Source organism: Poromitra crassiceps (assembly GCF_964638095.1).
Source record: "Poromitra crassiceps genome assembly, chromosome: 16".
Classification (NCBI taxonomy): Eukaryota; Metazoa; Chordata; class Actinopteri; order Beryciformes; family Melamphaidae; genus Poromitra; species Poromitra crassiceps.
In genome coordinates, this window is record NC_139645.1 from 5,154,525 (window position 1) to 5,182,248 (window position 27,724).

Consider the following 27,724-nt stretch of genomic DNA (forward strand, 5'->3'; position numbering starts at 1 on the left):
GCAACCTCTTAGCCGTGTCCAAACAATACGTGATGCCATCGTCTTCCGAAGTGGCCAGATGCTCCATTGTCTCTCTCGATGTTGTCCGCTTCAGAAGAGCGCCATGTTTTTGTACTCTGCTGTGTACCTACCTACCCAGTGTTATGCTTTCCACATACTCGATCGCCAGGGCAGTTATTTGTAGAAGCCCATTCACAAAAATAGGTCAGTACTTCCTTTCACATGTTGATCATTATGACCAGTGTTGACCAATTAGATTTGTTATTACCTCTGCTAATGGAGTTGGAGGGTATTTAAAATTGAGTATGTGGGCGATGTTTCAAGTTCTGTGTTCGGCCACAGCTATGCCGTTTTAGGTGCGATCGGGCTGAAACCTTCAGGGTGTCTTCAGGGTGTGTATAAAGGGCACACCCTGAAGGTTAATTAGGCTAATTAGCTAATGATGTGATGTCATCAGTGATTATGTCATTAGCGATGATGTCAAAAGTGATGTCATAAGGGCGCGTGACGCGTGCGCGCGCGCGCACACACACACACACACAAGGAGGCATTGTGACAGGACTGATCAGTGATGTCACACACACAAGGAGGCTTTGTGACAAGACTGATCAGTGATGTCATAGGGGGGCGCACACACACACACACACACACACACACAGATGATGTCATCAGTGATATAATGTGGCACACACACACACCACTTCGACATGCAGACTGGAGGAGGCGGGAATCGAACCACCGACCTCTTTTATCCAAAGTGATTAATGATCGACCCGCTCTACCTCCTGAGCTACAGCCGCCCCAAGGCAGGTGAGGCCACGCAGCAGCCGAGCTACGTGCGAGTCCGCGCGGCGGCCGTGTGTAATAATTGGCTAAAATGTTTAAAAGAAGCAATTAACTTTTGGTGAAAATCTGACACGTGGATCTGACACACTGTGTATATTGGCAATTGTACAGTGTGTTAGTACTAGAGATACTGAGTGGCATACTGTAGATAGATAGATAGATAGATAGATTTTTATTTCTGTGTCATGCACCATATTCAAGGTGCCCAGCCCGTCTGGGCTTACAAGACACAAATCATTCAAGTTCAACAATACAAACAAATCAACAAACAAGCTACAAAATGCTCAAACATAAACAAGACAGAGTTATATATTCAGATGAACAGCTTCTCCATTCTGAGTTTCCAAGCCCTCCCAATAAACCTGGCCAAACTGAAGACTTAATCTCTGAACAACCATTCCAACTTCGCATCATCTCCTGACCAAAATAGTTCCGGTTTCTTATTTTGCATTAACTGAAATAGAGACAATCTTGGTTCCTCATATAGCGTACAATGAAACACAAAATGAAATTCATCTTCCACAACACCTAATTCACATACAGTACAAAGTCTCTCCTCCTCAGCAATAGAATGTATGTACTGTATGTTATCAAGGAAGAGATCATATCCATGATATTAATGATGCAAAGGGATTTCAAGATTTCAAATCAAAGTTGATCCAGCGACACGTTGAGCACCACGTTGATCTGTGAGCACTAACGGCTCTACTGAGAGAGACATTATGACACGAAACAGTGTTACGATGAATGACTTCCTTTATGCGCGTCTGCAGTGCCCCAATTACAAACCTCTGTGCAGAAACTATTTGCCCGGCGGCAAGAAAAATCAATGGCGTTTGACGAGCGTTAGTCGGACGAGTATTGTTGAAATGATCAAACAACTCTGATGTGGTCGAGTAAATAATCTGCAGCATTTTATATGAATACATTTGTTTAGGGATGTTCGATATTGGCTTTTTTACCGATATCCGATATCCGATATCCGATAATGTCCAACTCTTAATTTCCGATACCGATATCAACCGATATCAACCGATACCGATATAAGCGGGCTTTTTTTCCACCACAATTTCACGTAACAAGTTACATAATGTAGCTTAATGTAGCTGAAGAGTTTAATATATAATATGCATGTTGTGTTAAAGTTGTAAGTGTTAGAGAAGCGAGCTTGTGACCAGAAGGTCGTCGGTTCAATCCCCGGGACCAGCAGGATAAATCTGCGTGGGGAAAGTGAAAAGGCAGCGCTTGCCCCTCCCTCACTACCACCACTGAGGTGCCCTTGAGCAAGGCCCTTAACCCCAACCGCTCCAGTGGAGCTGCTCAGTGGCCAACAGATCAGACTGTGGTTGTACTGGTCAGCTTCCAGGTATGAATGTGTGTGTGAATGTGAACAGGGCACTCCTGAAAAAGAGAGCATTGCTCTCAGTGAGACTCCCCCTGTATTTAAAAAAAAAAAAAAAAAAAAATATCGGCATGAAAACCGATACCGATATTTTCCGATATCGATTTTTTTATGTTAATATCGGCCGATAATATCGGTAGGCCGATAATATCGGACATCCCTACATTCGTTCCATCAAGTGACTGTGGGATGACTGTATGTCTGGAAAGCGGTTGTTGTTCAGAAGTTATTAGGTGGATTCTAAGGAGCTAAAGTCAATGGATATTATGGGCAAGATTAGACGTCAAGTGAACAAGAAGGTATTTGTTCATGATGGGGGTTTCTTCATTTGCACCCTGACAAGGTCCACTGAACACCAATGAGGTCAGCATGGATTGGCTTGCCAAAGATGTAGCTGCTACAAAGGGATGTACTGATTTTTTAAATAGTTGTGAACAACTTTAAAGTCGTTTTGAACTAGCTGGCTGGTCAAGATAAGCATATTGTTAAATCCTTCATTTAATGTGGTTATCTCAACAGAGGACCGAGCCTTTTCGAAGCAGTCGCGCTCGACAACACATCTGGCTGACGTTTCAAAGTCGGCTGTTAACAGCTCGCTGTGTCTCAGACAAATGAAACAAATGAAAAAGAAATCACCGCAACACGAACAGAACCTTTCAGCACATGTGGCTCCGATCCTCCGGGGGCAGTGTCGTTTTGCACGCTGAAGAATAGAACCAAAGTGTCGGGAACTACAATGTAGAAATGCATTGGCACATTCCATGTGTGGGAACTGGCCACAGTTTTAATCATCTCCACTCTCAAGATGGTATGCAAAATCTTGTCCACTTATCTTTATGATCAAATCATCTGCAACTATCTTTTAACTATATTAACGTCTTATAATTACCATTACCACATTTAAAAGTGCAGAAAACAATCTATCTATTTCTATATCTATATAATACTATACAGTAATTCCAGGTCTGTCTGTCCTTCACGTATCTCGAGAACAGTTCGTCGGATCGACTTCAAACTTGGGGAGTGCGCTTAGGGGGGACCTGATGGAGTACAGTGTGGGGGGGGGGGGAGGCATAGGGGTGAATGGGGAGAAGGGGAGGGAGGGGAACGGGCACTGCACGACAGGCAGTGCACTAGTGTATAGTCAGAATTGGTGATGTCGCTCGAGCACTCAATGATGATGTCATCAGCGAGTGATGTCATCATTGATTTATGTCATCAGAGATGATGTCATCCTTGCTCGAGCGACATCCATCATTAGGTAATTAGGGCAATTTTATGATTACCGGTAATGATGAATATCATTTTTTTCTTCACAGTAATACTAGTATCAACAGGTATCAACACCCAAATGCATGACTAAACAATAGTTCATGTGTGTTTCAGGTGTCGGGTCTGTTCCGGGATGCCAGCATTGGAAACGCAATCAACATCGCGGTTGTTCGTCTCATCCTGCTGGAGCAGGACGAGGTAAAACCACATTTTTGTATGTTGTCAGAGAATGGTCTAAGAATGTGTATACGAGGGATCAGCCAAGCAGCATTTTGGTAAACAAACCGCATCACTGGGTGGCAAGTGCAATGGAACCCTATGGAGCCCGAGTGGCGCGAGGCTTGTGTGTCTGATGACTCTAGCCGGCTAACTCTGTTTACATTTTAAAAACAGCGACAGTTCACACAACTTTAACACGACATGCATATATTATACATCAAACTCTTGAGCTACTTCTGCTCACACTCAGAATGTCAAAATATAAGCGATGTGATGTATAGTTTTTGAGATATTAACGTTTGTTTGGCACAACTCATACTATTAACTGCCGCGGGGGTTCCGCATTTCTGGGTGGCAAGTGACGTCACGCTGATTCATCCTATACACACACACACACACACACACACACACACACACACACACACACAAGGCCGGATTAACCATAGGGCAACCGGGGCAGGTGCCCCGGGGCCCTCGGGGTGAAGGGACCCTCCAATTTTTTTTTTTTTTTTTTTTTTGTCGGGCTCATGTTGGGCTCCACAGAACTATGACACAAATCTAAGACCAATCAGGACAAAATAAAATGTGTTTCCAAGAAGATTAAGTCTGATGATTTAGTCTCATTGGATGCCTGTGGGCAAGTGGTGACCAGGGGCGCGAGAAGTGGGGGTGCTTGTGGTGCTGCGCCACCCTCTGCTGTTTTGTATTGGAAATGTAATGTCAATTATTTTTTCATCATTGTAAAGCCACAGCACAGTGAAGAGGATATTAATGTGAAGATTAGCCTCTTCCTTTTGCTCTCAGAGTGCATCAGATTCATGCATTTTACTTTAAAATGTACAAAATTTCTTTGTCCAGGGGGGGCACAGCCCCCCTAGAAACCCCCCAGTCAGACTAATATCTTTATCCTGCTGGTGCTACCTCTTTGCAAAGCCTAGAATCGCCTATGAGTGAGTGAGAAACTGAATCTCAGAAACGGAATAATAACATAACAGTATAATACTAATGTTAATTTAAAATGAGATATTCCTCTAAATATGGCAAAAAAACATCCAAACATCCGGATGATGGGTAGGGGGGCCCCTGGGAGCTTCAGTGCCCCGGGGCCCCTGGGGGTGTTAATCTGGCTCTGCACACACATATATATATCTCCAGCTATCCAACTACTGCCCCAAACCATCTCGCTCACACCCGATTTCTCTCCTTAGTCGTTCTCAACAGTCTCTGATTACAATTCAGATCACAAACATATAATTTCATGTGACACCATCTAATGGTGTGTCATTAAAAGATTCCCTCGGCACTGGCCCCTGGCGAGGGTTGACGCAAAAATCGACATGAGGAGGTACAGTAGTAGCGCTTTGATCCATACAAACACAACATTTAATAATAACACACAACAGTATAATTGTAATTGGGTCGGCCTCTGCATTTGTGTGTGTGTGTGTGTGTGCGGGTGTGTGTGTGTGTGTGTGTGTGTGTGTGTGTGTGTGTTGTGTGTGTGTGGGTGGGGGGGGGAGGTGCTCCTTTTGTTTCATTTTTCATTTCCTTTGTTGCTTTGCATTTGGTTTTCTTTTCCTTCCTGGATGTTGTTTGCTGTCGCCGTGGGCAACAGTGAGTTGTTTTGTAACCACCTCTTCTCTGATGTGTATTCTGTTGTCCAATTGTGAATAGAAATGTGGTCGCAATTTAAGAAAATAACTATAATTGTGCTATTGTTCGAGCTTTGTCATTGTTGAGGCAGTGTTGACACTGAACACTGTATTCTTGTAAAGATGATGCAGTATTTATATTGTTCTGTTGTTGTTGCTTCGTCTTTATAATGGCTCGCGTCTCATCCAGTCGTTCAAGCAGCAGTTCCTAATCTAAGAATACATACCCACCATACTACTTCAATTCAGAATCTTTAAAATTCTGCCTTTTTGAACCAAATCATCATCACACTTCATCCTGGAACACATCAGCTGGTCCAAGCCAACTTTGAAAATGACAGTAAAAACGATAGGTGGCTTGGTGGGAGAAGGGAACAGATTTTGACCAAAGTCAGAGGCCCAAAGTCCAAGTACACAGAGCAACAACTAGGGATGCATCCATATGAACATGTTGGTTACCGATAACCGATATTAAAGGAACACTCCGCCCATTTTCAACCAGCTTTGTATCATTAGAACATCAGTAGTATATCAGAAAACTGTAAACGGTTTTGAAGTCTGTCATTTAATTTGACAGTTATTGAGTGTTAAAGTGTGGACCAGTGACATCACTGGTCCACACTAACTCAAATCAACTCTCAATAACTGTCAAACTATTCATCATTCATCTAGTTTGACAGTTATTGAGAGTTGATTTGAGTTAATGAGTTATTTCATTTGAGTTAGTGTGGACCAGTGATGTCACTGGTCCACACTTTAACACTCAATAACTGTCAAATTAAATGACAGACTTCAAAACCGTTTACAGTTTTCTGATATACTACTGATGTTCTAATTATACAAAGCTGGTTGAAAATGGGCAGAGTGTTCCTTTAACATTGCTGTTATGCCCGATAACTGATTTACTGATGTCGATATGATCTGTATAAAAACAAATTTCTAAGAGAATCCAATTTTGTACATACTGAAAAATACACTGAATTTGAAAAAGTAATGGATTTCTTTATTTCCAAAACATATTGAAAAGCCCATAGATCATAGATTTATCCGATTGTTTCCCGTCAATGTGAAAATCTTGACTGATACTACCGATAACCGATATTAACATAGACCGATGCCGATATGTTAAAAAATTACTAAGAGGCCATTTACACCCGGCAGGCTGGCATTAACAGGTGTTTTCTCTGATCAGATTGCAATCAGATTGTGCTTGACCACTTGAAAGTACAGGTGTAAACGCCCCCAAGACACATTGAAGACGGATTGGGATCTGATCGGCCAAACCACCTCCGGAGTCGGTCAGGGACGCATTGTGACCACATTGAACACACGTGTAAATGCAATGTGTCCTCTCAATCCGCATACAGCAACTGTATGTGGGTTGAGAGGACACCCGTTGTGGGTGGTCAGATTGCAAACAGATTTATCATCTGCCGATACCGATATGATTGCCGATATATCGTGCATCCCTAGCAACAACACAGTGAAAAATGAATCTTTCACCTCACTGTTCTGTCTCAACGGCTGTTTGAAAATGGCCACTTCTATCTAGCAGAATCTAAAGTGCCCAATGTGTGCCATCACCCACACACCCAGCCCATGCATTCTTCAAGTTCTGTGCACAGGTGATGGTTCCTTTAGCTAATGGTGTTGTTGTCTTCCTCTCATTTGTGTTTGTGAATAACAGGATGAGTTGAAGATCAGCCACCATGCTGACAACAGCTTGAGCAGCTTCTGCAAATGGCAGAAGGGACTCAACATGAAGGGAGACGACCACCCGCTGCACCACGATGTGGCGGTGCTGCTCACCAGGTAACGCAGCGGGCGATTTAGCTCATCATCATCATCACATCAACACGTCCTACAGTATAGCCCAAGCTACTGTATTAGCACAGCTGCTGTTGAGTCCTCATCTCTGTTTGTCGATGTCTGTCATTCCAGAATCAGAATCAGAATCAGAAAGTTTTATTGTCATTGTACAACCAGTACAACGAAATTTAAAGTGCATCTCTTAAAAAACAATACCACCCACACACACACACACATGCACACCCACACACACGCACACACACGCACACACACACCCACACACGTACACGTCGTGTCTTCCAGAGCCAGACTATTGCATGGGTACGCATGGTCCACTTTTCAGTCCCAATCGAAAAATATAAACCAAAAATATAAAACCATATGTAATATAAAAACCAAACTAAAATATATAAAATATAAAGTCTGCATAGTCTATCTAATTAGATTTATGTGGTGGCCGTAGGGGGGGGGAGTGTTTGTTCAGCTCTATGATGGCCCCCGGGAAAGAAGCCGTTTTTCAGCCTGGAAGTGCGGGCTTTGAAGGCCCTGTAACGCCTGCCGGACGGGAGCACAGTGACTGATCAGATCTGTATTTGAAAGATTCTCATCATATTTTTATCCGGTTTATTTTCGTTGCTGAGATATAGTGAAGGCTTATCTCAGTTGGCACGTTACCAACAATGAATGTAATTGTAATAGTTTTCAGATGCCAGAGTAAGCAGGAATCGGGTCCCAGGTGCCTCATTGGCTGAATTGTAATATGCAAGGCAATAGAGTTGAAGGGTCAGCGCAAACGCTCTTACGATAATAACACAATCATGTACTGAGGGAATTAATTTGTTAGCTGTTGCTGCCGGCGGTCCCTCTTGTATTTGCCAATGTTATTATTCTGCCTCTTCCTACGAGGGAAATCTGCCTTCCCATTAGGCCTGCATGATATGAGGAAAATCTGCGATGTGCGATAACATTGTTCAATATAGCGATGACGGTACGACTTGCGATAAATAAACAAATATTAAAGTAGCTATACAGCTATACAGTTCCTATGTCTTTCTGCTTTAATAATGCTAACATAGACCCCAAACATAGCCTATACCCACTGAATAAAGAAATGAAATACACCCTGACTCTAGCTGAAACTACACACAGCGTGTTTGGGCTTTGGCAGAGGGGCGGAGCGCACTGTTGCAAGGGAAAGGTGTACGCTGGATTTACAACACAAGACAAAATGATCAGATGCTGAGTGGGAATGCATGATGCATGTAAATAAAACCACTTTTGTTATTCATTGCGTTTCAGGCAGTCTGCGATGTGTTTATTGCGCATGTTCATATTGCGATGACGATGAAAATACGATTAATTGTGCAGCCCTACTTCCCATACATGAAAATAAAAAAGACCGAGCACATAAGTCCAGTCCTATGCAATTGGCATTGTGGGCTAATAGTCCTGGTGGTGACGCGACAGCAACCATCTAAAGTTTAAAACTAAAAAACAAACAAAAGTATAACAAATCAGTCATTCATACATGCTCCCGCCCTGCAACCAAAACATAGTGAGCAGAAATGTTCTGATGCTTTCAGCTGCAAAAACGGTAAAACCTAATTAAACCTAATTACACCTAATTAAACCTAATCTCCTCCCACCTATTTTGCTCGATTGACACCAACCTCGCTACACTGCATCGTCAGACTGTCCCCAACAAATGATCCAGCCAGATGCCAAACATTTTGCCCACAGTTAGGGATGTCAATTTTCGGTTAATTTCACTTTCGATTAACCGACGCTAATAATCGATTAACCTATCGGTTAATTCATAATTTTTTAATATAATTTTTTTTTTTTTTTTTTTTTTTTTTTTTTTGTCTATTTACTCAATGAACTCATGCCCAAACAAGGCGTGTCTATTTAGATGCTGAAATGTTAATGCTTTTTGTGTTAGAATTTCTAACACAAAAAGCATTAACAAGCATTAAAGCAGCTACGAGCAACTTTTTCGATTGTTATTAAACAGTATAAATTTTATATCAATGCATCACATCTTACCTCTAATAGTCGACGAGACCAACGCAGAGTAGTCTCGTTTGAACCCCGAGTGAATCGGCCAGTGTAGTCTGTCTGTGGCCAGGGAAGATCAGGAAGTGAAATGAAACGGTTCAGCAGCCACTTCGGCCATAACCACAAAATAACTTTCAAAAAACCTGTTAGAATATAACGAGAGATGTTCGCGAGAGTATGCGTGGCGTTCACATTGTTTATGCTATGTTGCTAGGCAGCGGGAACGGGGTAGGCAGGCAGCTGCGTTTCACTTCCGGGTTTCACTTCCGCGTTTCACTTCCGCGTAGCCGGTCTGGCGGTAAGGAGAGAGAGAGAGAGAGCCCCCTGTTGACGCGAGTTTAGACAGACACAGACTTAATAATCATCCAAGGGAGCAATCTCCGATTCACACGCCTTTGGTCTCAGCTACTATTATAGGTAAGATGTGATGCATCAATATTGTAATTATACTGTTTAATAACAATCGAAAAAGTTGCTCGTAGCTGCTTTAACAAAAAGCATCAACATTTCAACACAAATTCTTTTTGTGTTAGAATTTGTAACACAAAAAGCATTAACATTTCAGCATCTAAATAGACACGCCTTGTTTGGGCATGAGCTCATTGAGTAAATAGACCAAAAAAAAAAAAAAAAAAAAAATTTTTTTTTAATATTAACTGATAGACCGACAGCAATAACCGAACAACGACGTTAGCGACGGTTAATCGATTAACGGTTAACCGTTGACATCCCTACCCACAGTGCATGAAAATGTTTGACTGTAAACATCACTGTAAACAGCTACATGTACGGCAACTTCTCGCTCAATAAATATCCAATGTTCATGAAAGTTACATTACGTTACATTACATTACGTCATTTAGCAGACACTTTTGTCCAAAGCGACTTACAATATCACAATTTGTCAACAGTACAGAAAACCACTATGCAACACAATCAATGACAGCTAAGATACTTTGATAGACTAGCACCATGTAGGAAGGAGTTTGAGAAGGAATAAGTAACATGTAGCATTAGTATTTTTTTTTCTTCCAATAAATAGAAAGAAAGAAAGAAATGACAAGATTTTGATGTGATGGTAGTGTGTAAAATTTCATAATTGTATCTCAAAAACAGAAATTTTGACAACGCTTTTAATTCTGCCCTCATCTGAACTATTGCAGTCACTGGAAATAACGCATCTTTAAACGGCAGAAAGGTGAACTGGTTGGTTGAGGATGATAGAATAAGGAACTTGCCAATTTACAGTGAGAAGCAGGATCAGCTGCCCATTCAGCTCCTACTATCTGGTTCCTTTTTTCCCTCTTCTCGTATAATAGGTTGAATCATCACAACAGAGAGCAAATCTGGCAAACATATTACAGACAATGAATGCGCTCACTCTGCCGCGGCTGGCTGCCATATTTGAAGTGATGTTTGAAGCCTCGCCAAATATTGGACTACAGGCTCCATTGTTCATTCATGTCACATTTATATCGCAAACAAAAGGCTCAAATTGAAGGCACTTGACTTCCTATCAGCGGGGAAGGACTGCTGCGCCTTCCAACAAGCAAGCGTTACAGAGGCAGGAGGACGAGAGATGTTCCTCCCTGTGCCTCTGTCAGTGCAACCTGACAGCACCGCTGACAGTTCACTCTCAATCTGAGAACTTCAATCTGTCTCCAAGCTAGAAATCTGAGAGCTATATAGAGACAGTCCGCATGTCTGGGAACGCCCACAAAATGTTAAACGGCTGGCGCGCGAGTGGGGTAAAACCGCCGATATATCTCATGGGCTGACTCACCAAAAGACGGTGCCGCGGCTCTAAACTACAGGTTTGGGGGTTAGACGTCTGCTCAGATGTGCGTTTACTGCAGTGGTTAAATCCCCGATCGTGTCTGCCTGGGCTGGGCTATCAGCTAAATTCTAACTTTGCTGAATGGATAGAACGGGGGAATTTACCCCACCCTGACCCCGCCCCCTGGGCTAACCCAGCGTCTATTGTGGGCGTTCCTAGAGCCTGTATGGGCGTTCCCAGACATGCGGACTGTCTCTATGAGTAATCTGAGACCAAGAGGCATTTTCACGTGAAAATGAATGGGAGACTGACGATGTGCGGAGTAAACCCGCTACTGGCCATGCTCTGGTTAAGGTCGGAATATGAATGTTCAGTGAATTCAATGAATATAAATTAAAAAAATTAAAAAATCAGTCTGCCCACAGATAAAGCAGTCCGCCAGCAAAAAAAGTAAGAAAAGATCCCACTTATATGTGATTTTATTTCAGAAATATTGCATTGGGATTTGTTTGGCAGAATAGGCTACTGTTGGAACTGCTCTGCCCTTCTGAGTAAAAAAAAATAAAAAAATCCAAGAATGCCAAGTTGATAATGGTGTCCTTATGGAAAACATTCCCAAGTTGTCTTGGAAGAATGAACTCCTCAAGAGCACAAGCACCGAACAACAACATCTAGGCCAGCTTCCGATGGGTTGTGTTCATTTAAAGTTTAAACGAATGGTTTAAATTTTAAACCATCAGTTGCAATGCACAACCTTTCCCATCTGTCGCAGCACCTCTGTACTACAGGCTGTGGACTGTATGGCCTATTTTGAGGTAGGAAAGTCCAAAAGTAGGCCTAACCGTCAGAGCGGGAAGTTTAAACCGCAGCTCCATTTAAATCTTTGGCTTTTGGGAAGAGCCTGAAGGAGAGAGCGAGTCTTTAGAGACAGAGACAACCCGTTAGAGATCTACAAGCATCGAGACGCACAAACGGGTAAATATACTGTGAGTGCCTATAGAAGGTTTGTCTACGACTAGGTCTATCTTTATGCAACTGGCCCCTGGAGTGGGAATAAACCAGCATGGAGTAAAAGACATCAAGAGAAGTGTGATTTCAATGGAAGAACAAGTGCTCTGAGGAAGGTCGTAGAAACCAAAGGCTTGCATTGATTTAAATGAGTGCATGTTCCTCTTTGAATTCACAAAGCTTCGGCTGGGGGAGCAGTAGATCTCCATCTAGAATGGGAGATGGATGAGTGTGAGGGGACACAGCGTTCAGTGGCGTGAGAGTGGATAAGGTCATTATATTACTACAGTACAGCGCAGCAGAGAAGTGGCCGGGCGGATAATTGCTGGGGTGTTTTGGAGGACAATTAAGCTGTGTTCACACCGAGATATTTATTTTTCTCCCTGTCGCTCGATTCAACCCTTTGGAATCGCTCTGTCGCTGTGTTTAAATCGCTCTGCAAGCCGGGAGCGCACTCCGCCGCTCGGGCCGAGGTGTTCATACTCAGAGCTCGGAGAGAGGGAGAGACTATTTTGTGCACAATTGGCGGCACCTGTGTCGGCCCGCTGATAGATGTGGGCGGGGTGCAGCGAGCTTGAGAAACGAGAGAGATCTTCACTGTCAAGGGTGAGAAACAAGCAGCACACAGCTCTAACGTTAGACAGGATGAAAACGCAAACAACACAACTGTGTTTTCCCCCGATGCAAGAATGAATAAATACTCCGGGGTTACGGCAGCCAATCAGCGTTAAGCGGCGAGCGACTGTTGGCAGCGAAATTTCGCTCGAGTTGGGATATTTCATCTCGGGCGACGAGCGGATTTTCGCCCTATCGCTCTGTCTCTGTCGCTCGGGCGCCCAGCGATTTTTCTCCCGGGCGAATATACGCTCAATCGCTCATTTGCATTGACTTTGTATGTAAACTCGATGCCAGCGAAAAACTTTAAAAGATCGGTGTGAACGCACCCTAGAGGTACAAACAAGCGGCAAAAATACGAGAGTACAAAGTTTCTCCTCTCACTCGTTCTTTCAGCTTTCTGTTGCCATGACGCCCCATCCTCCGTTCCTCTGATTTGCACACCGCCCCAAATCCTCCTCCCTACTCCCCCGGTCCTCCTCCCTGGCTGATGGGTCTCCTCACCTCTCCTCATTGCTATCATTATCCATCATCCATCATCCCATGTCTCGTTCTTCATCCTCCTCCTGTAACTTCTCATTGCTGCAGTTTCTCCATCTATTTTCTCTTATCTTGCTCCTTTTTTTTGCTTTCTGCCCTCCCTTCCCTGGTCTTCTCCTTTCATTTCAACTTTAAGCAAAAACTAGATCATTGATTTTCGAACCACTGGCAAATTGGAATGCTGTCTGGATGACTGTGAGGAGGACTTTCCAGTGATAAAGTAAGCAATCAATTAGAAATCAAATGCAAAGAGCAACTGTTAATATAATAACTTTGCTATCAACATAATCAACTTTGCAGCCAGTGGTGAAATAATCCTCGACTGCGGTGAAAGTTGCCCGAAGCTTGCTTATCTCCACCGGCAGGTCAGGGTAGATGTGACGCGGAGTACGTGCCTCGAAAAGGCGAGGGTGCCCTTGCGCTTTGCGAGGCCCCATAATTCTCTCTTTTTCTCCGTGGTAATGTAATCGGACGATGACGGGCGATGTCGATATCGAGCGATATCGGGGAGGGAAAGTTCTCAGCGCCCTCTGGAATAAGCTCCGTTGTGTGTTTAGTGGGAGATGTATGTACGGCACCCTCTGTCCCCGCTGCAGCTTCCTTTTTCCATTCCTCAAGGTTGAATGCGGTCAAGAGCGTCTGTGAAACTGCTTTCTCAGCTACCACTTGGGTACGGTCCTTGGGGAATCCATTTATTATCTCTCCAATCTCATGGTGCAGGCCTTGAAAACTTGTTGTTGCCGAATATATATATATACCGGTATATAGATATATATATAGATATATATATAGATATATATATATAAGTTTTCAAGGCCCTCCGCGTCACATCTACCCTGACCTGCCGGTGGAGATAAGCAAGCTTCGAGCAACTTTCACCACAGTGGAGGATTATTTCACCACTGTCTGCAAAATGTTATTACGGTTTATTATGTTGATAGCAAAGTTATTATATTAACAGTTGCTCTTTGCATTTAATTTCTAATATATATATATATATATATATATATATATATATATATGTATATATATCTAATTATTGCCTCAGCTCTGTGCGAAGGGTGGAAATGTCAGGATGAGGATAGCCTCACGGGTGAGCTGAGGTCATCACGGAGAAGAACAGGGAAATCCCGGAATGGAATATTTTTGTTGAGTGAACTGAACTGCATTGAACTGGTAACATGGAACTCCCGAAGTGGAATGTTTTTGTTCCTTTATCAACTGAACTGAGGGAACTGGACTGAACTATAAAGAACATTCTTCTAGCCATTTAGTTCAACACAGTCTTGTGCTCCAGTTATTTCCACTGTGAGTTGACGGCCCTCTGCCATCTTGTCTCACCCGTTTAGTTTAGTTATAGTTTACTCTGGTTATTTCTTTCTGGCTGCTGGAGCTTCATGTCCAAGCAATGTTAAATTGAACGGTGGATATTAAGTCTTAAGTGACCTTTGTCGCTTACTCACCTGCAATTAAAATGTATTATTATTATTGTCATTATTGTTATTTTAACAAAACAAAACCCGATAATGTAATGATTACTACATTAAAGAGAACAGTTATTAGGTTCATTTTTGTTTAGATCATTGGGAGATTTATTACGTTAACAGGATTATTACACCAAAAGCTGCAAATTGTTATTAGAGTTCATGTTTTGTTACGTCAATGGGCTAGTGGGCATGGAAAGTTCATCCGTTCGAAGTCGGCCCATGACCTAGTTTCTACAAATGTGAACGCAACACATTCATGACATTTTGAGATACAGACAGATAAACGGTGGCGAAAATAATTATGACTTCTCGGTTCACCTCCATTGGCGCAGGTAATGAGTTTTCTGATCGGAGCACACAGCGGTTCAGCAGATATGACCCCCTTCTCGTTTCCCCTCCCTGCACCTCCCTCCTCGGTTCCTTAGTCTCCCATCATTTTGTTTCATTTCTCCGTCTCCACTTCGTCCTCATCTTCTCGTCTCACCCGGGGTACCGTATGTGACTGACAACCTTGACCGCCCCCCCCTCTGACAGGAAGGACATCTGTGCCGCCATCAACACGCCGTGCGAGACGCTGGGTCTGTCCCACGTGGCGGGGATGTGTCAGCCCCACCGCAGCTGCAGCATCAGCGAGGACACCGGCCTCCCGCTGGCCTTCACCGTGGCGCACGAGCTGGGACACAAGTAAGCGTCCACGACTGTGCACACACACACACACACACACACACACACACACACACACACACACTAACGCAGTGGTTCCCAACCTTAGGGTCGCGACCCAAAGACCCTGAAATTCAAATACGGTCGCCTGATTTTTTTTTTTTTTTTTTTTTTACACCACACACAATTTAAAACTAGCGAAGATGATTAGGGTCACTTGCATTTAGTTTAGTTGCATGATTTTAAAGGGATCATCTCTAAGATTTTAGTTTTGTTCTCTTGGGTGACACCTATGGCGATGAGTGGTAATTGCAGGTGAGATCCAAACACACCAAAAATGTTTGAGATTATATAACTTTAAATCAGGATTCTGAGAATAAAGGTGGAATTCTGAAAATAAAGTCTGAATTTTGAGATTAAAGTCAGAATTCTCAGATTAAAGTCAGAATTGATGATATTATCGACGGTGATTTTTGTGACATCAAAATTCGGGTCACGAGCCAAAAAAGGTTGGGAACCCCTGCACTAAGGGCTCAATTATGCTCCATTTTCATATGAAAATAAATAACGTCAAACGTTTCAAACGGTGTAACCGTCACTACCCCACATACTTCCATGCGTCTTTCACGTTGGTATCGTGTTAAGCAATACGTCATCCACTAGTGGGCAGTAGAGAGTCAAATGTGTGAGTGTGTGGTACTGCTCTGTTTCATCTGTAGCCGTAAGCTTTCAGAAAACGCTCAGAATTTATAAAACCCGAAATGAACGCAGAGAGAATACGGACAGAAAGCTCCCTCCGTATGCATATCCGTATTTAGCGTTGAGCATCATTTAAAATGGCATTTTTTTTTTTTTTAATGAGTGGGATTTTTTCCCCCTTTAAAGATATCCTCATGAATTTCCACCAGTTTAATCTTCACATTAAGAGAAATATTTTTTTGTATCACTTGACCTTCTCTCTCTGTGTGGGATGTGTTTCTATGTCTCACAGCTTTGGGATTCAGCATGATGGCAACGGTAATGACTGTGAACCCATTGGGAAAAGACCTTTCGTCATGTCTCCACAGCTCCTGTACGGCACCGCCCTGCCCAGCTGGTCCCGCTGCAGCCGCCAGTACATCACCCGCTTCCTGGAGTGAGTGCTGCACACACACTGTACCACCACACTGCTACTGACTCACATTAGCCCTGTTCGGAATCGGAATCGACTCTTTAGTGTGTTCACCGTTTCTTGATAGTGTCCGAATTAGGGCTGCCACCAACGATTATCTTCATAATCGATTAATCTGTCGATTATTTTCTCGATTCATTGATTAGTTGTTTGGTCTATAGAATGTCAGAAAATGGTAGCAAATGACGATCAGTGTTTCACCAAAGTCCAAGATGATGCCCTCAAATGTCTTGTTTTGTCCACAACTCAAAGATGATATCAGTTTACTGTCATACAGGAGTAAAGAAACCAGAAAATATTCACATTTAACACCTTAAGTGCCATAGCCGAAATAATTCGTCTTACATAATCCAGCGCTTGAGTGCCAGAGCCGAAATAACTCGTCTTACATGTTTTTTTGACGGTGGGACATCAATCAACCCCTTTTACATCTTCGAGATAACTATTTGGAGCAAGAGCATGTGTGTAATCTATTTTACCGACCACTAAGTGGCGACAGAGACCGAGAGAAGTCACAGCCACGGGACCCAAAAGCCACAAAAGCAGCCGCCTCCCGCGGAAATGGCTTGGCGATTTTACAGTCAGAAGCCCGGACACACACACACACAGAACGGACAGAGATCCCTTCCCCCCAGAGCCGCGCAGCAACGCGCGAACACACACACACACACACACACACACACACACACACACACACACACACACACCGCGGGAGAAAGCCATTCAAGGAAATGGCGACGCGATTTTACAGTAATCCATTTCAGACTCGTCTTGCCCGACAGGCAGACAGGCAGGCAGGCACGCAGACAGACAGGCAGGCAGCACAACGCGCTTCTGACACGCCCGCTGTTAGGAGGAAGGAGGAAGGAGGAGAAGACACACGGAGGGAGGAGTTTGAATGAGAGGGGTGTTTCCTGTTGTTATGGAGGAAATTACTGTTCAAAACTATTGTTTAGAATGTCTGACGGTCTTACTGATGCCAAAAATGAATGGTTAAAGTGACTGTTTCACAAAAAGCCATTTATCTCTGAATAAATTTCCAGACGCTGAAACCATGCTGTACTCAATGGCTAATATCTACATAACTACTAACTCTGCAAACTAACTCTTTTAGACAGAGAAAGCACACATTCTATTAGTTATTTTTAGATGATTGGTGTTCATGAATTCTTAACAGAAAAGAATCCTCGGCTCTTCTAAAATGAGCCAGAATCGTCAAAAACACCCCTGGCACAACTTACCTACAGGAATGAAAACATGGCTGGCATTCAATGTGTTAAGAAGCTGGAATCAGAGAATTTAGACCGTTTCTCTTAAAATTGTACTCAAAACGATTAATCGATTATCAAAATAGTCGTCAATTAATTTTCTGTCGATCGACTAATCGATTAATCGTGGCAGCCCTAGTCCGAATTCTCAACTGTTAATTTGATTCACTATATAGTCCACTATAAAATATATATAGTAAACCACAATGCAATGCCGTCGTGTTTACCGACGTAATGTGGGGCTGGGCAGCTGTGGCTCAGGAGGTAGAGCGGGTCGTCCACTAACCAGAAGTTCGGTGGTTCGATCCCCGGCTCCTCCAGTCCGCATGTCGAAGTGTCCTTGGGCAAGACACTGAACCCCGTATTGCTCCCGATGGCGTGGCAACTGGCCGCCTTCGGTGTGTGAATGGGTGAATGTAGGCACATTGTAAAGCGCTTTGGATAAAAGCGCTATATAAATGCAGTCCAAGGAAGAGTGAGATAGTGTCCGAAACTCGTTTGATCGTTCATATAGTATACTATTATGATCAACACTACATATAGTTCACTATTATGATCAACACTACATATAGTTCACTATATGATAAACACTACATATAGTTCACTATATGATCAACACTACATATAGTTCACTATATGATCAACACTACATATAGTTCACTATATGATCAACACTACATATAGTTCACTATATGATCAACACTACATATAGTTCACTATATGATCAACACTACATATAGTTCACTATATGATCAACACTACATATAGTTCACTATTATGATCAACACTACATATAGTTCACTATTATGATCAACACTATGGGGAATAGTGAGTGAGTGAACACGGCTACTGTGCGTCTCTCTGCCTGCCGAGAGCAGAAATAACTCCAACTTGACATCCAGTTCAACTTTCCCTGTTGCACGCTTCATAATTGAATTAAATAGGCATTCGTTATGAATAGAATTTACTTTTTTAGTCGGCCTGTTGCCACCATGAGACCTTTAGATGAAAAAGACAGAATTGAAAACATTATTTTGGAATTCCATCTATCATTGCCTTTATTATCTTTTTTTTTTTATTAAGAGAAAGTATTTAACCTCAAGATGTTCTCAAATTCAGAACGCGTTCTGGAAGACTTGAGGCATGGCAAAAATCTAAAAGTCCAAGCTTGAGTGGAACGTTCTGTGTGATAACCGTGCTTTTTGTGGAGTATTCTTTTTAGCTAGGTGTCAAACTATAGCACTTCTTTGCTGCAAAGGTAATCTATAACTTATGAATAAATGCATTTCATATTTTATCCTATCCATCTCATGGGAGTTGAAATGGAATAGCTTTCCCTCTCCTTTTGAACCTGTAAAGTAAAGCTACAGTAGCTACTTGTCAGATTTCAGGAGATCTGTCTATACCTATCTATCATCTATTCATCTATTCATCTATCTATCTGTCTATCTGTCTGTCTGACTGTCTGTCTGTCTGACTGTCTGTCTGTCTGTCTGTCTGTCTGACTGTCTGTCTGTCTGTCTGTCTGTCTGTCTGTCTGTCTGTCTGTCTGACTGTCTGTCTGTCTATCTATCTGTATGTCTGTCTGTCTGTCTGTCTGTCTGGTGGTTCTAGCTACAACATCACATGTGTTGGATGTCTTGAATATTTCACCATAGCCATAGCTGTCCCAGTTTATCAGCTCAACACATCTGGAATGCATTAGGAGGGGCTGTGTAGCTTCTCATTGTAGCATCTTGACTCCGCAGTGAAAAAGAAATGGCTGAGGGAGAGATAATGTACATGCACCCGTGGGAGTGTGTGACACAATGGCAACTGGTGAATGTGTGTGTGTGTGTGTGTGTGTGTGTGTGTGTGTGTGTGTGTGTGTGTGTGTTGTGTTTGTGCGTGCGTGCAGGGGCGGACTGGGATCATAATTCAGGCCGGGCATTAGATACCAAGCAGGCCAGGCCGATACGGGCCGACGCGCGTGCCGGCGTCCGAAGGGCGCCGGCGGAAAATTTGGGGCGTTTGAAGCTCAATTTGGGCCGTTTGAAGCCCAATTTGGGCCGTTTGAAGCCAGATTTGGGTCGTTTAAAGCCAGATTTGGGCTGTTTGAAGCCCGATTTGGGCCGTTTGAAGCCCAATTTGGGCCGTTTGAAGCCCAATTTGGGCCAAGTCCAATTTTACAATGAGATGCACCCACTTTAAACCTGAATAAAGTAATAAAACCACTAGTAAACCAGTAGGCGGCGCCTGGCCTGCTGTTCAGTGAGTGGCCTGGCCTGGCTTGCAAAAAAAAAAAAAAAAAAATTTTTTTTTTTTTTTTTTTTTGGCAGGCCAGGCCAGGCCACCGGGCATTTGCCCGACGTGCCCGATTATGCAGTCCGCCACTGCGTGCGTGCCTGCATACATTCCAACCTCTGAAAGTTATTATTTGTCACTTGAAATGATTGGTCCCCATGGTACTTATTTTTAGCAGCCATGGTGTGGACATGTTCCTAATAGTGTTCATATGCAGAACTGCATGGTCAAAATATTCACCTTATTCCTGGACTTACGTTTCCCATGATTCTCAGCGGTTGCCGGTTGTCGACTTCCTGTTTACATTTCGTCACTAGCAAGTAGGTGCACGCCGCTGTCAAAGAGTGGGAACGTTTGGCTTATTTGATCCGAAATGGCTAAAAATAGTAACGTTGTGTGGTTGCATAGCGGCGATATTTTACAAAAACGAGGTGAATGTCAGTTCACTGGTACTGTACGGGCTTATTTTAGCCGAAATGGCTAAAAATAGTATGTGTTTGCATAGCGGCCGCTTTTGTTTTGAAGGCTAAACGTCCAAACCGGAACTCTTATTATTTGGTCATTGAACGGAGCTTTAGCGGTCTCTCTCTTTCAAGATTCAAGATATTGTCACTCCGTTGTACAATTATGCACGTGTGAAATTATTGTGCTGGGGGGAAACAGGCAACCGGCAGGGTGTCATGGAAGCGCCCACGGTCTCACCAGGAAACTCATGAATAAGTAAGTCAAATATTCAGAAAGACAGTGGAAATGGATATGAGTGAGAAAGCTCAGGAACTTCCAGACTTCTGAAGAAGTCACTGATGTGACCAAACTGCAGAGTAGGGATGGGTATCGTTAAGGAATTAACGATACTACTACTCTTATCGATACTGCTTATCGATCCGGTACTTTAACGGTACTCTTATCGGTACTTTTTGTTATTTTTAAGAGAAAAAAACAGAAAAAAATGGTGCTGGTTGTTGTCGGTTCTTTTCGTTATTTTTAAGGGGAGAAAGAAAAAATAGTTGCAAAATCTTAATGGGTGCGTTTTTATTATTAATTTAAATATCCAGCATTATATAAGAATTATCTCCTACCACTGCCAATACCAACATTCAGCTAGGGAAAGCATCAATAAAGCATGACAGTATCTGTCTGCTGCACTTGCCCCCAAATCAAATAAATATCCCCCCCTGCTCTGAAAATAACATTTCTTTAGGACAACTGAGAGATGATGCTCTGTTGATTTATTTCAGACTGGGTTTTTGATTATTAACACACCCAAACAGCTGGATAATGTTTACTACAGTAGCTACTCTCGACTTAATCATCCATGTTCACATCCTACCTGATGACGAGGTGGGTCCGTTTATCATGGGTAACTACAACCGGGTCATTATTGACAGATGATGAAGTCGTGTGAGCTAGCTTGTCGAAAACTGTGCATTTCTCTGTTTGTACCTATTTGATGCACTTTAGTGTTTAGACAAATTGCTCGTGTTTCCACCGCTGCTAGTGAATGATTTATCGCACTTATGACAACGTGAATTGTCAGCATCAACTCGAGTGAAGTACAACCAGACTTTTGATCTCTCCTGTTGATATCAAAGAGAAATATGCTCTCAATTGTATAGCCTGGTACTTTACGATGTTACCTGAATGCAACACAGGTGATGATAGCCAATGACATGCACGGAAAACTAATGTGTGTATGTGTGTGTGTGTCTCTGACCCTGTGTCATTGTCAAAGAATAGACAGCTCCGTGTGAGAAAGAAGCACAGAGAGAGAGAAAGAGAAACTGCTCGTTTACATTTATTTCCTCCGTCTTGCTGCTACTCTGGGAGTGCACGCGAGAACTGCTGCATTAACCCACTCTAACATCTCCGTTCTTTCTTAACGTGTTGCGGTCTCTGTTCTCCTCGGCTCAGCTGCCTTCCCTTCAGTGTGTGCATGTGTGTGTGCTGCCAGCCCCGCCCCCTCCTCAGTCAGTGTGTCGGCTCCTCGCTGGCAGCTGCCTGTCTCTCGTCTGATGAGAGACAGAGAAAGCAACGCGGAAAAGAGGATCTGGATCTCATTTCTCGTTCGGAAATCGCAAAAATCACATCACAGGCATGTCTTACGGAGTTGGTGCGAAAAAACAACGTTTATGTAGCAAATAAATAGGAAATCTATTTTCTTAATTTCTCCAGTACCGATAAGAGAACCGTTAACGTGAAAGCTTATTGATCCTCCGGTATCTCGAAATCCGGCCCCGGGGCCCGTTTGGTACCGGGTCTCGGTACCCATCCCTACTGCAGAGGCACGCGAACGGCAAAATGAAGAGGAAAGTTTTTGCATTGTATTGCTTTATATTTGCATTTATTGCTTCACAATAAGATATCTAGGACTGTAGAAAGACAATAATACCGGATTTGCATTGAAATGTCCTGCTGGCATCTCCAAAACAATCTCTAGTGCATTTGTGATGTGGTGCCGGCACCTGTGTTGGGGTTTGTTACTCAAAAAAGTAATGGATTACATATTACTCCTAACTTTAAAAAAAGTAATGCCTTACTTTACTTAATTACTCCCTCTAGAAATTAATTCATTACATCACTGATTATGTCATCAGTGATGATGTCATCAGTGGTGATGTCATCAGTGATGTCATCAATGATTATGTCATCAGGGATGTCATCAGTCTGAGGCTCACGAGAGAGACTGAGGCTCACGAGAGACTGAGTGAGAGAGAGGAGAGGGGGAGAGAGACTGAGGGAGAGAGAGGAGAGGGGAAGAGAGACTGAGGGAGAGGGAGAGAGAGGAGAGGGAGAGAGACTGAGGGAGAGGGAGAGAGAGGGGAAGAGAGACTGAGGGAGAGGGAGAGAGAGGAGGGGGAGAGGGAGAGGGAGAGAGAGGGGGGAGAGACTGAGGGAGAGAGAGAGGGAGACATTGTGTGCGCGCCAATTTGGCAGGCAAGGCCACAGAGCAGCCGAGCTGCGGGCAAGGCCGCGCAGCGGGGCCAGCTCGACGAGCTGCAGGATAGGCGATAGCGAGCCCGCACAGCGGTTAAGCTCGATTCTCGAACTCGATTCCTAGTTATTATATATAAATGTCACAAGTGCTGTGATACATTTATTTATTCATGTATGTATCTTATAGGATGAAATGGAACTGAGGAAAGTCCCAGGTATTTTGATAATTAATCTGCAACTGAAGTAGATCAGAGGGAATTTTAATTATGTCGGTAGAAAATACTCCGATTCTGTATGTCAGAACCTCCTACTTTGTATTTTTTATTGCTGTCATTTCCTCATGAATGTTTCACCAGGAATCACTAAATATGATGTGTCTCATATTTTGATAGATGTATAATAGCACTGTATACATTCATTACACCTGAGGATGACTGAAAAGGGGAAGAGCTTGGAAAAAAATACACCCTCAGACAAGTTTATAGTTAACTTTTGTGCGCGAGTGCGAGAGCAAAGATCACTGAGAAATCATTTGTCTTTCTTAACTAGAAGGACACTCGCCAAGGCCAATAGTGCAGTCTGCTATGATGTGCAACTTTTGTGAGTCGGATCAGAACCGCTCCAAAATGTAAGGGGTTCTTCCTCGGCCCATGCTACCTGTACACCCTTCCACAAAGTTTCGTGAAAATGGGCCCAGTGGTTTTTGCCATAATCCTGCTAAAGCTGTGTTCACACCGAGATATTTATTTTTCTCTCTGTCGCTCGATTCAACCCTTTGGAATCGCTCTGTCGCTCTGTTTAAATCGCTCGTCAACAGGCACAATAATTGACGGACATCTGGGGGCTATAACGTTACGCAATGTCATGATGTTTGTCCACTACGAGCCACCGTAGTTGTTTACAAGCTAAGCCTATCAGCGTGCTCCTAACGCGAGCTCCATACCGGTAGTACAGACTTCACTTCATGTCAGCTGTCAGCCTGTCAATCAGCTGTCAATGTGGTTTGTTGCCACACAATAAACCAGCGGTTTGTTCCAAGCCAGTGTGATCCTTGACTCGCTCTCACACGGCAGCCAATCAGCGTTGAACAGCGAGCGACTGATGCCAGCGTAATTTTGCTCGAGTTGGGATATTTCATCTGGGGCGACGAGCGAACTTTCTCCCTATCGCTCTGTCTCTGTCGCTCGGACGCCCAGCGATTCTTCTCCCGGGCGAATATACGCTCAATCGCTCGTTTGCATTGACTTTGTATGTAAACTCGATGCCAGCGAAAAACTTTAATAGGTCGGTGTGAACGCAGCTTTACACACACAGGTCATATCTCGCTTGTCATGTCTTGTCTGTAAGTTTACATTTGTGGTGAAGTTAACTGAAGTGGTAAGTAATCCTGTGTTGGTGAACATTTATTTGAGTGCCCTTCTCTCTCAGCTGTTGTTTCATAGTCTCCCCACCCCTCCTCCCTTCTCTCCTTTTCTGTCTCTTCCTCTCTTCCTGTCCCTCCCCCCTTCTCTCTCTCCTCTCTCTTTCCATCTGCCTTTCTTCAACCCTCTCCCTCCAGCAGACACCACCAGGCAAACAAACAAACAAACTGAAAGAGGAAAAAATAATCCAGAATGTCCTTTTAGCATTTAATGTGGGTTAGTACCACAGAGCAAACAACGTACGCGTTTCAGCAAGCAGCCTTCGTCAGCGTTGTGTTGCGCTAGGCGGAAATGACGTATAAATACAAACAAAACCGGAACTACATTCAATAATTTGATCTGAGTTACCAGGTATAGATGTGCGTACACAGATAAGAGGAAAATACAGTTACAAAAAATAATATATATACCGTAGACAAATTGAGTATTATGTATACATGTAACACTCTAAAACATAGCAAATACATGTTACTAGTAAAGAAAATACATCTAAAATTTTCTTTACTATGTATTTGCTGTGGTTAGAGTGTTACATACATGTAACACTCTAAACATAGCAAATACATGTTACTAGTAAAGAAAATACATCTAAAATTTTCTTTACTATGTATTTGCTGTGTTTAGAGTGTTACATACATGTAACACTCTAAACATAGCAAATACATGTTACTAGGAAAGAAAATACATCTACAATTTTTATAATAATAATATTTTATATTTTTTGTAAGTGTATTTACTTATTTCATATTATGCAACATTGCTGTTCTCACCCCCGATCCCTATTCATCTCATTCCTGTGGCAAAATGTAATGGCCTCCTCTAACGAGCACCTCAGCTTTCTGCCCCTCTGCTCTCTCTCTGTCTCTCTCTCTCTCTGTCTCTCTCTCTGTCTCTCTCTCTGTCTCTCTCTCTCTCTCTGTCTCTCTCTGTCTCTCTCTGTCTCTCTCACTCTGTCTCTCTCTCTCTCTCTCTCTGTCTCACTCTGTCTCTCTCTCTCTCTGTCCTCTATCTCTCTCTCTCTGTCTCTCTCTCTCTCTGTCTCTCTCTCTCTCTCTCTCACTCTCTCTGTCTCTCTCTCTCTCTCTGTCTCTGTGTCTCTCTCTCTCTCACACTCTGTATCTCTCACTCTCTCTCTCTCTGTCTCTCTCTCTCTCTCTCTCACTCTCTCTCTCTCTCTCTGTCTCTCTCACTCTCTCTCTCTCTCTCTCTCTCGTGTGTCTCTCCGTCACTGATTGCAGTACAAGGCGTCCATTGTGGCCCGTGGGGGTTTGTTGTGTGCCGCCCCGGCTGTGTTGAGCGGTCGGGTCCGTAGGTGTTTCTTTATGTGGAATGCAGAAGGTCAGGGTGAAGCTGAGTGCTTGAGATCTTATCAGCACAGATGGGTTTTGCACACAGACAGAGGCACCCTTGAGTGTCCAGAGGAGAATTCCTCAAAGGGCACAGCGGGGCCGGGCAGGTTGCAGAAAGCCCCCAGACGACCTTCTCCTGTGCTTAATTGCTGCAGCGAGGAGGAGGCCTGGAAGGAAGTTGCGAACACAGTTAACGCCCTACCGCTGGAGAATGCGGGGGTTTACCCTCAAAGATGTGTCGATGCAAACACAATCCGTGTATTGATCGCGAGTTAAGCTCAATTTATACTTATTATAAAGTGTCGCTCGGCACACGGTCGCAGACGAAAAAGAAAGCGTCGCTCATGGTGTTGCATTTATACTTCGGTGAACGTTCGCCTCGGTTCAACGGTCACGTGACACCCGAACGCTATAAAATGCTGACAGCCAAGAGAAAATGCTAAATGCACAGTGAAACCACCTCGGAGGCAAGATGTAACGTACTTGGCTGCAGCCGCATATAAACGACACACAACCACACAACTCACCTCCTCTCTCTCTGGGAAACGCACAATGTTCTTTGTGATTTTCACAAAGTCATACATCAAGGACAGGCTGATAAAAATAGCGGGGACACGTTCATTAATTTCAATCTAGTGAAAACCAAAACAAGGAAGTCATGCCTGTTCCGTCTATATAGCCAATCAGACTTGCGCGACACTATGACGTAGTCGGCAACACTAGACATTTCACCAGGTAGCAGACACTGCTCGCCGACACTTGAAAGTGTCGACTCAAGTCCTCATTTCTGTCGGCGACCGTTTCAAAAGTGTCGGCAGACGAAGCATAAATTGGGCTTTAGTTCTGATGTGACAGAATCTATCCACCTTATTTTTGAATGCCCCACTGTAAAAAACAATTGTGGGTACAAGGTCCGGTTTAACGTCGCAGCTTACCATTTCCTTTGTTATACTCTGGCTGCAGACCCGAATTATAAACCGGAAACTGGAGTACGTTATAAAAGTTATAAATATAGTCACGTTATAAACAACTAACCAACGCCGGGGGTCCGTATGGAAACAGTGTTACTCGAAATGGTTCAAAGTTAAATCAATTTGGTCATTCAGTGGCGTTTTACTGCCATGTAAAGTAACTATTACGCTAGCTGTTAACATTAGCCACAGTAGCCGACTACCCACAATGCATTACGTTATCCCGGCACCCGAACGACACGGCTGTAGAGCAGAATGGCTCTGCTGTAAAATCTTCATAGACGTTTTTTTTGGTCAAGTTAAAACCATAGACCAGGGATACTCAACTTGCTTTGCCTGGGGGCCACTTTCGTGAAATGATAGAAGACCAGGGGCCAGTTAATAAGCAAACAATAATACATTTTTCTGTAGCGGATTGTAGGTTTTTGGGGTGTCAGCCGGAGTTTAGTCTGACAATGTTGTGCACACCGGATAGTTAGTTAGGTTAAGTACATACATAAGTGCCTGGGTAGCGAGCAGACGGCAGTATTTGACAATTTAGCAGCTAAATCATAGATTATTGAAAGATATTCCATATTCCAGACTGAAATGCTATAACAGAAGTGGAGTATTGGCCAGAATGACATGAAGATTTGGACACTTATTCAGCGGGTATCTTGCATGTTGCATGTTTTTTTTTTGCAATTCCATCGCGGGCCACACAGGGGGCGCCCGCGGGCCGCATGTTGAGTATCACTGCCACAGACTGTAAAACAGTCTATTACACCGGAAGCGGAAGAAGCACCCATCAGGCATCATGGCAGCTAGAAATAAGGTGGATATGTTTTCCAACAAGGCCCGGCTTCACCAAAAGGCTGCAGTTTGCAGCCTGTGTGAATGCCCTCTGAGCCTGCGTTCTGCATGCTGTCCAGAGGCACTCATGGAGAACATTTTAATTGCCGCTGCTGTTGAACAGTCAACGTGATGTCACCTCAAACAA

At 43.4% G+C, this 27,724-nt stretch overlaps 1 protein-coding gene across 1 annotated transcript in view; it reads left to right on the top strand.

The window, feature by feature from the left end:
* Positions 1-27,724, top strand: part of LOC310791192 (A disintegrin and metalloproteinase with thrombospondin motifs 7-like) — a gene marked incomplete at both ends in the record, with an annotated part of 116,096 nt that overhangs the window by 14,877 nt on the left and 73,495 nt on the right. Inside the window, 4 exons of the mRNA XM_083652876.1 lie at positions 3,635-3,718; positions 7,079-7,203; positions 15,220-15,369; positions 16,340-16,483. Coding sequence (XP_083509002.1) covers positions 3,635-3,718; positions 7,079-7,203; positions 15,220-15,369; positions 16,340-16,483 — 503 coding nt within the window. The remainder of the gene's footprint in view (positions 1-3,634; positions 3,719-7,078; positions 7,204-15,219; positions 15,370-16,339; positions 16,484-27,724) is intronic.